An 11,831-nucleotide genomic window follows, 5' to 3' on the forward strand; every position below is an offset into this window, starting at 1 on the left:
TGAAAGGATATCCTCAATGAGTTGATTGGTCCGTGTCGAGACAGATTAGGAACACTCTTTTAAGAATGTATTTGTCATTGACACACTAGACAAAGACTATTACAATTGCTACTTGATGAGAGTTTTGTATTTCGCTTTTGCGTTCGTTTTGGATTTTCAATCAGTGTGATACTTCTCTGCACGTCACATTCGAAGTGTGACTCTGCTGTAGAGAAACGTCAGCGACTTTGTTTAGAATGTGGTTAACATTAGTTGGAAGGAAACAAACTTCGTGGTTACTTGTGATTCTCCTAATTCTGGGGGCGTCGTCGCAAGGTAACAGCTGAGATCCTCTTTCTAGGCAAATTGTCATTCTCTCTACCTTAGTGTTTTGTTGAGTTCTTAACTTTTTTTATCAAGTGATAAGATCTGTCGATGAGCTCCTGGTCCAATGTATGATTTTTAAATCATCTTTTCACGAGTTTCCACTTTCAGCGAAAGCAAGCATTAAACTTTCGCATAGTGTAGCCAGTTACTTCTGCTATATTTTGCTCGAGTTTGATTGAGAGGTGAAAATCCAACAGAATCAACGGGGATTGTTGATGTTTCCTCGTGAACTGAATACTTTTGTCGTTGCCTCGGTATACGCAAGTGTAATTTTGGAATAATACGTCTATTTTTAGAAACATTTACCTTGAAGAGCGGATTGACCAAAATATCAACCAGTTTGGAGAAGGGTTGATTTGTATCTCTTCTCGGTTTTTAAAATCTTTTTTCTCTCAAAACTCGCTCAATGTCTTGTCACTAGCAAGACCTGACTCTAGCGGCACATACTTCAGTTATAGTTAAACTATGAGCCTTACGACGTTGGGTAGCCTGTGTCTGCGCAAGCCTTTCGCAACTTGCCTTTATTATGTGTTTTCTTTTGTTTTTAGGCAAAGCTGGATTGCCATCTCGTCGGAAAACAGTGGTAGAGAAATATCCTGCAGTGTTAGATTGCCAAACAGATAGAGACTTACCCACTGAAAAAGTCATTTACGATTGGACGAAAGATGGCAGTGACGTTACAACCAGTGATCGGACAACAATCATAGCATCCGGGGCATTATTTATCAAGTCCACGCGCCGAACAGACAATGGTGTGTACCAGTGCACCGCTAAAACGGTCGACTCAAACGGCCTGGTTTCTTATGCTGGAGCCAAAACCTTTTTGGATGTACAATGTAAGTTGTATCAATTTTTGTTTTCTATCGCTGGTCTTCCAACTTTATCCTCATGAGCACTTCAGCTATCACCCTATCACCTCGTTCGCGCATTTCAAAAGTTGTACTGTATAATAAGCTGTTAATCTCAACCCAACCATTGTAAACTAGTAAAAGTATGGAGAAAAATTTTCACGCCACAAACATCTTCTGTCGGACGTGGTTACTGTTTGGTTCCACTGTTGGTTTTTGCCTCCTTGGAACAGAAAAATGAAAAGAATGCAAATAGGAAGAGTTAAGGAAATGGAAGAAAAGACCTGCTTACTATTTCACTGCTTTCAAATCTATTTTAGATGCTCCTGAGATTCAGAACATGCCAGCAGTGTTGGCAGTTGCAGAGGGCTCCGATGCCCGTTTACCTTGCGTTTCTGTCGCGAATCCGGCCACAGAATTCACAAACTGGACAAGGCACGGTGAAGACGTGCGATCAGCAAGGTTCGCCGTGCTCGAAAAAGGCTCTTTGTTGATTCAAGACGTGCGGCGGACAGACGCCGGAGAGTACGCTTGTACACCGTATAATAAAGTTGGTGCAGGAATTACCGAGATCACAAGACTCGTTTTGAAGGGTAGGCTCTTTAGAATTCATTGCCTTTTCGGAGTCAGTATGTACACAAATCAATCCCTGATTTTGATCAAAACTCTAGAACGCGCCCCGAAAGCTGTCTCGTGGAGGAGGTAATCCTCTCACTTGGGCACACGCACACGCACGCGCACACGCACACGCACACTTAATCCAGAAATGCTTTTAATGAGATGCATCACGAACTGTCCCTGTTCTATTCTAAACACCCTCTACACAAGTGGTGTAAAGATTTGACATGTCCTAAGTAAGGATGATCTCAAAAGCTTATGTTTACCTGACCAGTAGAGGTCGTAGAGTCGAACCTCGGCTTCTCTGGTGGCAAGGGAATGTTAAGCTGATTACACGGGTCAGGGGACATTTGGTAGGGCTCATTATGGATCATTATAATACAGAAGGTGCATCTCATTATCGCGCAATCCCAGACAAATCTCTTCTTCTAGTTGTCGTTTCCCTTCTTCAAAGAAAAGACAATTTCTGTTTTGTGCTCACATCTGGCGGCGCCGTTTTGGGACATCGGTTTAGCGGAGTGTTGTTCTTTCCCTTTTGTATTATATTTTGAGTAAATTCTTGTGCTTTTTTTTCTTAGATGTTCCGAGGTTTATTGTTGCTCCACCGAGCATAATGACTTTAAGAGTGAATGATGATGTAACATTACTTTGCGAAGCCCTCTCAGAGTCTCCAGTTACAATGTCGTGGGAACGTGAGGGTGTGCCTCTTCCAGCAGGCCGTGCAATTGCAAAAAGCGGAAAGTTAACCATTAAAGGAATACAGAAGGGTGACTATGGTGTTTATACATGTGTCGCAAGCTCCGATGATGGAAAAGCGAGCCACTCAACGACTCTAGCTGTTATATGTAAGTGGAATCTTTTTGAGGGACATCCCGTAGCAAAGTACACGTTAGCTTTTGCCTGATCATTGCGCAATACCTGAATCAAGATGTTGCCCATTTCTTTCAGCTACTCCAAGCAAGCCCAGTATAATTAGCGTACTCTTCAACGGTTCCACGGCAGTGTTAAGATGGCGGCCTGGGTACGATGGAGGCTATCCTCAACAGATGGAAGTCTGGTATCGCCTTTCTTCAGATAACGACTACGATTGGTTGCAGTCGCCTTATCTCTCAGCGAGTGTGACGTCATACAGGATTCCAGACCTCCAGACAAGGCAGCCCTATTTATTCAGCATCAGAGGAATCAACCGGGAAGGAGCTGGATATTTTAGCGATATGGTGGAAGCAAAAGCATTTAAGACAGAAGTAAACCGCGACCCTGAGAAATCAGGTAATACGGTATTATTTAATGTTTGTTATAAACTCTACAGAATATCGCGTTTCTGTTTGGTTAATGAGAAATGCATATAAAGGTTAGAGAGTGCAATAGAGGTTACCGAATGCAACACGGAAGTTGCTTTGCAAACACAGCGATAGAGTAATTTTGTGGATTATCTGATAAATAAAAAATTGTATGAAAGTGTTCGTTTCTTTTGTGATTTAAGCGGCGGCTAAGAGAGCGATTTTTTTTCAAATTTTGTCACGTCGCCTGCGCGCCAGGGTGGCTACACTTGGGACAAATTGTGGCGACAAATTGAACGCCGCGCGAATCGTATACTTCAAGAGACCTGGGCACTATAAACAAACATCCCTCCTTTAATTTCATTGGCTCAATGTTCTTTAGTCGCGTCGCAAGCGCGGGCAAAAAGTTGCAGGGTGGCTACACAGGCAACTATCTCTGCGATTTTGTTCCGAAAGTTTCAACTCTGGCGACTTTTTTCTTGCGATTTTTTCAGCTATCGTATCGCCAGTGCAAGGGTGGGTACACTTGCGATTTTCATCTCGCGCTGGCGACGCGACAAAATTTGAAAAAATCCGTGCATCGCCGGCGCGAGCAAAAAATTGCTCATGTAGCCGCGGCTTTATGGTCAGTTGCGATGGTTTGAAAGTTTCCAAAATTGAGGAAACTCAAAACATCACCCCTGTCCATAAATCACGAAATGTACGAGCACGTTCTTGACACGTTCTTACGATTTCCTAGACTTCGTAAACGTAGATCAGCATTTCAAGCATAGTTTATCGAGGGACTGGTTATGAAACATTGAAACCTTCAAAAGCAAGAACAATGTTGTCACAATCGATGTTGAATTAACCGTGAAAGTTCACAATCTTTTGTTTTCGCTTTACATGGGTTCGCAAATTAGTTGCACTTAGTTTAATCGAGAGATTTGATTGGTTATCTTCTCGAAAAAAGGTGTGTTTTGTGCACCTTCGAGGCCAAAAATACAGACCAAACATGAAACAAACAGCTTTGTCGAGGTTCATCTCCATGAATAAACTATGGTTGAAGATACTGCATTGTGCCTTACTAAGCGCATACTGTTTGATTTCATTGCCAGAGCTGATCCTTCTTTGGTTGAATCTAAAGCCACTTTTCTTCTTTCTTTCCTAAATTTTTGCGGGCCATCATTTTTGGGGACTCTCAACTGCAACTTTCATCACTAATCCTTATTATGAAACAAATCTGACTGCTCAAAAGATCCCTAATAAATAGATTATTTTATTCTTGTTTTTTCTACAGATTTTCCCTTAGCCCCAGAAAACGTTATCGTGAATATCACAAAGGATGGTTACTACGTCTCATGGAAATACACGGATGTTCCCGGTCGACCCCCTGTAGAAAAATTTATTGTGGAATACAGAGAAGGGAATCACTCTTCAACATGGTTTCCGGCAAATGACGCTGTACCAGCGGAACGCAGGATCTACTTGTTCTCAGCGGAAAGGGCCGAAGCGGACAAGTCGTATGACTTCCGAGTGTTTTCCTATGGCGCCAATGAACTCAGCAATGCCGCTTATGTGACCATGAGATACGAAATCGGTGAGTGACTAAGGCATCTTGTACGTTTGGTCTGTAAATCACATACCTCAATGGGAAATTTAGAGATTAATTTTTTCTCTAAGTCTGGTGGTCTTTTTTTCCCTTTTTTACCAGCTTCTCCGGTTTTCAGCACACACTCGGACGGCAGTGACATAATTCCAATCGTCGGTGGAGTACTAGGAACCATATTTGGTGTTTTGTTGATAGTCTTGATTTATTTCTGCTGCTTTCGCAAGAAGAAAAGAGACAGTAAGTCACATTCGTTGATTTGGAAGAACTTGGGAGGATTTTTTTTAAAAAGCTGAACAATCCAGTCCTAAAACTTTTCAATTGCATCAGTTCTGCGAATTGAGGTGTTTTTACTGTGTTACATCGTCACCTTTAAATCCGTTTTATTGCCCTTTATTTCAGAATTAACCATCAATTCCGGGAGCAAGAAAGTTCAGTTAGTTTTCTCTGGGTAAGTTGATTTCTTGCGCTGCTACAGGCGAATCTTTGCTGATGTCATTGTTTACAGGTTATCTCATTAACATGCGAGTTTGCTGACAAAATGCATCATGCCATCTACAAATTCTCTTAAAAACGTAAAAGAAGTCGTTAAACTTTGTTAGATCTCCATTTGTAAGCGTTATAGCTTTGACAAAGATAGCCTGTTCTAGCTCTCAGATAGTGGAGGCGAGGGAAAGAGAACGAGCAAAAGAAATCGAGCGGGGTCTGGACAGGCTACATGATAAAGGGCCAGTTATTACCCATTAAAAACGGATATAATCTTGCGTGGCAAAATCGCTAATCATCCCTTACATTCTTTGTAACATTTTGAATTTTCAAAGCGTCATCAATCAGAGATTTATCTGGTAAATTGCCCTCAAAGTTTCGGAGAGAGCTCATTATGCAATGCACTGTCAACATTCAGTACTGTTTTTTTGGCTGCTATATTGGAAAACGATGGCCCAATGCTAATAGCGCAAAAAAGATGTAAAGAAAGATTCCCCTATTGTTTAGACCGTTTTATTCACGTCCTTGCACACAGAAAAGGTTGTGCATAAGGCCAGAACCAACGTTTCTAGTTTGGCCAATCAAAACACACTCGGGCAACGAATTGAACCAATCAGAACGCTTGGTAAATACATGCATATAGAGAGGTAAACGCGGGAAAACATCAGCTGGCACATGCTGTGTGACGGGCATTTTTCATCAGTGGCATATGTTTTGTGCACTGCTGACTTAACTTGAAAATGGTTGGCGGAAGTCCTCAAACTAGGAAAAAGAAATCAAGAATGGCGGCGGCCGTGAGTTCAGAAACCTTGCCAATTGCAGACCCAAATTTCTGCAAGTAAACTAAGCGTAATTTTGTTCTGCCCTCAAAAATCATCGTTGTACAGGGATTTTCTACCTCCATATAACCATCCGCTAACTCAACAACATCGCAGAATAGATAAGGGAGAGGAAAATGATAATGTTTAAATGAAAACAAGGTTTCATATGCCCATCTTTAAAATATAGCACTTTTTAAGTGCAACCGTAAATAAATTTCTTATTTATCATTATTCATTTCTATCGTTAATTATCTTCGAAAGAAAATTCCACATCCTCCATATTCTTAGTTACGTACTACCCATTCTGGTCTCATTTACTCTGTGTATTTTTAGTTGAAATAAGGCTGTTTCGTATTTTAGAGTTGTTGTGCCAGACAGCACGCTAAAGTGTATCTCCTTTCATCCCAAGCCAGGCTTATAATAAATGTTCTTCCCAATGAAGCCACAGGCAGCCAAGCAATAATGATTACAGATCATAAGTAAATTAAGGAATGCCTTGTCATAATTTCTGTTTTTTTTTTTTTCTTGCCTTTAATTTTCAACTTAGCTGGTTTTAAAAGTAGTTTTAGATTGTTGCTTATTTAAAATTTGAGTCCTATAATTTATGCTGATTCGGCTTGAAACATTATACGTCGATCGCTAGCCTTCATAAGTGTTGACAGGTGCTTCGGAGAAATTGCCGGAATTGCTCTAAATATAAACTTCGTTAGCCATTCTTTTATTTCGACAGATCAGTAGTTGAGAGTGGTCTCTAAAGTGTAGAGTAGTTCGGCTTCATGATATAAGGTTTTTTTTTAAAAAAAAAAAAAAAAAGGAGAACCATTTAGAAATCATTAAATCGATCCAGTGATTACCAAATGTCAAACGTGATGTATACATTCTGAAAGTGAAAGATATCGGAGATCAAATTTCAACGGTTGATTGGTTTCAGTCTAACACCACGGTGAGGAGATCAAAATGGGGATGTGGTGGAGGTTTGTATCGATGTTATTCGTGTCTTGAAAAAATTTTCCATGCCAAATGTTTTTTTCGGCGATTTAAGATAATGATGTGATAATCAAGTCTAAGTTTATTTAATCGATGCACAGTAGTTGTGATACTGTTTCCAATGTGGCAGTATAGCTTATGGATTTTTAAAGTGTCTGGCTCTCCCCAATCGCTGCTCTTACTTCCGTCGGTTTTTTTTTTAATATTTTGCTCGAATTTCGATGAAAAGTAAGTGAAACGTCATCACACAACGATAGAATTTAACATTTGGGGTTTCTGGAGCTTCTCCAAATTCAGTGATCTAATTTACTATATCGCATAACAAGATAGTTGTAATTCTAAATGAGGAAGCAAGTTCTGCTTGCATTTGTTTATTACCATTTCGCATATCCTCGCGAAATTCTTGATTCTGTTGATTATTTCTTTATTACCAGACCCCAGGAGGCAATAAGGCCGGTTTGTAATCAACTGGTTTTTGGAATGGGGATATTTCCATGTAATAACTCGTTTTTTGCCGAGGAGTGTGTTTAGTACCTCCGCAGCAAAGTATATTCGCTCCATGTTCCAAGTTACTGACATTTTAAGTGTCATGTGAAAGAAAGTCATTATGGCAAACTAGCGATAGCAGTTCTGCGTACATTTCTTATGTTTCGTTTTCTGATCGCTGTGTTTCGTGGATTTTTGCTTGGCGGCTGATACCACCAAACATCAGCAAACAATCGGTGATGACAAAATCCCCAAAGAGAGTTCTTCACTCTGAACTCCAGGGTAGTTTAAAAAGGGAATAACATTTAGGGGCGCAATTTTTATAATCGTGGTACTAATTTTTGTCTTCAATAGCTTGTCTGAATTTTATCGTCAATATTTGGAAAAAAAAAGGACATCGTTGCCTAGGCAGTGGTACAGAGGAAAACTTGCAATACAATTCCGTGACTTGATGTCACGTACTTAGAATTTTGTGAATTTTTTTGTTTGTTTTCATTAGGATAAAATTAACTGATATGGCTTATCCAAATGATGTCTCATAGCTATGTCGATATGTCACCAACTGGCATGGCCTTTATACTTAAATCAATGAGATCAAACCAAATGTTAGGGAGTTTGAGCGAAGAAGACGAACACTACAAAACAATTAGTTAAATGAGCAGAAACAATAGGGAGCGTAAACACGCGTGTTTTTGAGAGGCGGACGGCAACCGGAAGAGAAATTTTCGCTTGCCAGCGCAGTGGTGTCTCCCAGATTTTTATACTAATCATCTCTAATGGGGAAAAGATCTTAGCAATTTAAATGTGATTGTGTGTAAACAAATTAAAAGGAAAAACAGCTCACTTCCGGTTGCCGTCCGCGTCTCAAAAACGTATCACAATTCCCTTGACGTTGAGATAGCTCTGTTTTGATTGGCTTTTACAACAGTGAGCGTGCTGAATCTCCCAAGGGAGGTGTTCTATAAATAAATCTACTCGGGAAAGGGTTGACTCCGAGGCCAAGTATGGGAGATAGGGGCTCCTCTTAATGAGCTCCTGGTTCTACTAATTTTGCGATTACCCCAGTAATCCAAGTCGCCCGGCATGGAAAGTGTGTATCAACATTCCGAAAATAAAATTGGTGAGAACGCTGCGGATATTAATTAAGAGAGAACATTATCATCAGTTTCTCACGTCGTTGTAAGGGCGAGGACGACATAGAAATGTATAAAATTGTAAAACGCACATACGGGGCGTGCAGACCTATTATTTGTGGCGTTCTTAATGCCGACGTCGTCGTAACTGGATTGGTACGAGCGGTTTTTGACGTGAAGATAAGAATAAAGGATTCACCCGCCTGCAAAGCAGGTATTAGGTAAACGTCTTGGATAGCGAGACCAATAGAGACCTGAGGCGAGTAAAAAAAAATTGCACTCAGTCGGGTGAGAAGAGGACAGTATGAAATGGTATTGAGGGAAGGGGAAGGGGAAGGGGAGGTTTTTAATCTCCTCTCCTCCCCTTCCCCCGCCCCGCGTTCCAATCCAGTACCGGCTGTGTGCTTTCAAAGTGGCGGCCCGTTACGACAACAAGCGTGCGCCTCCCAAAAAATGGCCGCTCTGCAGGCGAAGGATTCACTGTTGCGTGTTTATGTTGTAGTCAAAATCTTACGTTCTTGTTTTGCAAGTGTATTAAAAAAGAGTGCTGCGCGCGCATGTAGCGCGATTGTCATGAGGTCATACATGAACTCCTAACCCAACTTATGCTGTTATTGCTTTCTGGCATTGTTGAGTCAATTAATACATTCCAGACATGAACATTTTTTTGTACGATTTGAATAACATTATAGCGTAATTGTTTGTAGAAATTACATGTTTGTCGCCTTTCGGGCATTAACAATAGTCTTATTTGCTTTTAAGCTCTGAGGCAACGGAACCAGAAGAATCAGAAGAGGATTTTCTTGATGCCGAGATCAAACTGCGACCCGAATCTGTACGATTTGTTCCGGATATCAGCGACACCAATGATCCATACAACAAGTACGCGAAGATGAGAAAAGAAGAAGACTTTATGTTAACGGGTCATGACGGACGCTACGGCGGAGATATGTTGCGTTATAGTAACCTGCTAAACAGCACATCACCTTCTCACTCACCGGAAGTTTCTTCAGTAGATTCTGAGAAAGTTCGTTTCTTTGGCGATTTTGAAACTCGCGATGGACAGTCTGCTTGGTACGACTGTACGCTCTCTAAGCCCGCATCCCGTGAGGTACGGGATTCTTTCGATCAGTTTTGCAAAGCTGACATCGGGTCGAAGGACTCGATTCACAGGTCACCCACTGAAATCAACGGTAGAAAGGTTTCGCGTGAACAAGTAGGATGCAAGGCCGTACCTAGATTTGGTTCGAATATGAGCCTTCCGGAGGGAAAAGCAACCAGTGGATATTTTCAAAACCCACGCTTCACGCCTATAAAGGAGGAAAGTCCGCGAGAACGGGATACCCCTCGAGGTAACGGAACCTTGGGACGTAGACAGCCGCACCATTGGTCGACTCCAGCGGTTTTCAGCAAACGACAGGATACAAATAACAACAGCGATGGTAAAGGATCCGATTCCGACTCGGGGGACTCATCGAGACGAGGGCGGACGAGGCGGCATCGGCCTCATTCGTTGTACGAAGGCAAGCTACGGCCCATTTCGGAGCAGGATTCGGATCCGAAGGTGCGTTGCACGTGCGACGCAGAGGAGGAGTCGGATGATTATTCTAACTATCCAACTCTGAAGCTTGGGGAAGAAAGAACAGTTCCCGCTACAGAATCTTCCTCATACCTTCATCTCGATAAATCAGACACATTGAGGCGTTCCTTTACTGATCAGCGGAAAGAATGGAAAGAACCACTTCTCGGTAAACCTTACGACTCACATCGCAATTCGAATGCAGTCGATACAGACTCGGAAAACACCGTCTCTCCTGCAATTTCCTTAGCATCGCTTTCAGAAACGGAGAGTGACAGAGAGATTGCCCGAAAACGTTACGACAGGAAGCCGAGTGAGGCAACAAATAATGCTGTTGCTTCGGCCGTGCCTCGGGCGGTTACAAAATTGAAGTCAATAGAGTCAGAGTCTTCATCAGATGAACGTGGAGGGCAACGGAGTCGAGATCGATCACGAAAATACTCTCCACCTGTTTATAAGGATAAAAAGCCTCCTTCAGTCACAGACTTGAACTTAAATCCCATGGAACGAGTTGACACTATGGAACAGCTGAAAGTCTGCGATCCGTTCTTCCAGGAAAAAAATCGTGTATCGCGCTCATCCTCAAATGCATCCAGTGGGATTGGCTCGGTTCCAGTATCCTCCAGCGAAACAAATAGTATCGACTCACCTCGAGGGGTCCGATCTCGATTAAGTTCTCGAACATCCCTCGATCGTGCCTCGAGTGGATATGCCTCTCCTCGGGAGAGTTTTTCCAATTCCACTCTTCGACCGGTGCATCTTGCAGTTTCGGCTCGTTCATCAGTTTCGAGCGATCGAACTTCAACCGACCGCACTTCGAGCGGTTATGCGTCCTCGCGGGATAGCTACGACAATCCCGATCGTTTGCGGCCGGAGGATTATTCAAAAGCTCATGCACAAATGCGATTGAGTGGGAGAGGAAGACGATCGGACGAACCGTACCAGTTAGATCCGTCATCGAGCGAAGTGGATGATCTAGAGACTGAGGGATCATCATACAACCCAAAAGTGTTTGAAGAAATAATGGCACTGCAACAGGAAATGGGAGTAAATTTAGACGGGAGTGATTCAAGTAGAGAAAGCTTAAAGGAAATGGAAAAACTTACAAACTCCGAGCTACTAAAATATGCACCAAGAATGTCGCCAACAAAGTATAAATTAGATTTATACAGTGACGAGGAGAAAGACCAGCGTTGTACGAAGTTGATGGCAGAGTACAAGACGAACAAGAGTCTTCAGGATGTCAAAGCCAGACCCGGAAGCCAGATCTATAGATCATGGGACCTTTGATTAAGTGTAAATATTTGTGTTAAATTTATGCTTCGCACCATTTTTCTGTTGGACTAGTAACTAATTACCATCTCGGATCATCTACGTGAAAAAGAACGTAACATAGGTATTTCCGAAAAATACCACAACAGTAAAAGGGGCCACACAATTAATAGTTGTGCAAATTAGCATTACATCTCTAAATGTAGACCAGACACCTTCAGTTCTTGTATCGACATTTTGCTGACGGTTTTCACAAATCTGTTCAAATATAGAAGAGGCCATAATACCACGAACGCTCTCAGAAAGGAACCTCTCCTATTTTGCCCTTTTCCGCCTTAATTTCTTACATTGCGAGTATATATATATA

At 41.9% G+C, this 11,831-nt stretch overlaps 1 protein-coding gene across 4 annotated transcripts in view; it reads left to right on the plus strand.

The window, feature by feature from the left end:
* Positions 1 to 11,831, plus strand: part of LOC137983780 (protein turtle homolog B-like) — a 19,790-nt gene extending 7,959 nt beyond the window's left edge. For 3 of the 4 annotated variants that reach the window (XM_068830960.1, XM_068830959.1, XM_068830958.1), the window contains 8 exons: positions 915 to 1,202; positions 1,535 to 1,807; positions 2,411 to 2,677; positions 2,781 to 3,101; positions 4,392 to 4,691; positions 4,806 to 4,940; positions 5,103 to 5,151; positions 9,376 to 11,831. In XM_068830960.1, coding sequence (XP_068687061.1) covers positions 915 to 1,202; positions 1,535 to 1,807; positions 2,411 to 2,677; positions 2,781 to 3,101; positions 4,392 to 4,691; positions 4,806 to 4,940; positions 5,103 to 5,151; positions 9,376 to 11,482 — 3,740 coding nt within the window. In that variant the 3' untranslated portion in view covers positions 11,483 to 11,831. Of the gene's footprint in view, positions 316 to 914; positions 1,203 to 1,534; positions 1,808 to 2,410; positions 2,678 to 2,780; positions 3,102 to 4,391; positions 4,692 to 4,805; positions 4,941 to 5,102; positions 5,152 to 9,375 lie in introns of all 4 variants that reach the window. The other variant, XM_068830961.1, reaches the window with a different exon arrangement.

This window comes from Montipora foliosa, chromosome 13 (genome assembly GCF_036669935.1).
Source record: "Montipora foliosa isolate CH-2021 chromosome 13, ASM3666993v2, whole genome shotgun sequence".
Classification (NCBI taxonomy): Eukaryota; Metazoa; Cnidaria; class Anthozoa; order Scleractinia; family Acroporidae; genus Montipora; species Montipora foliosa.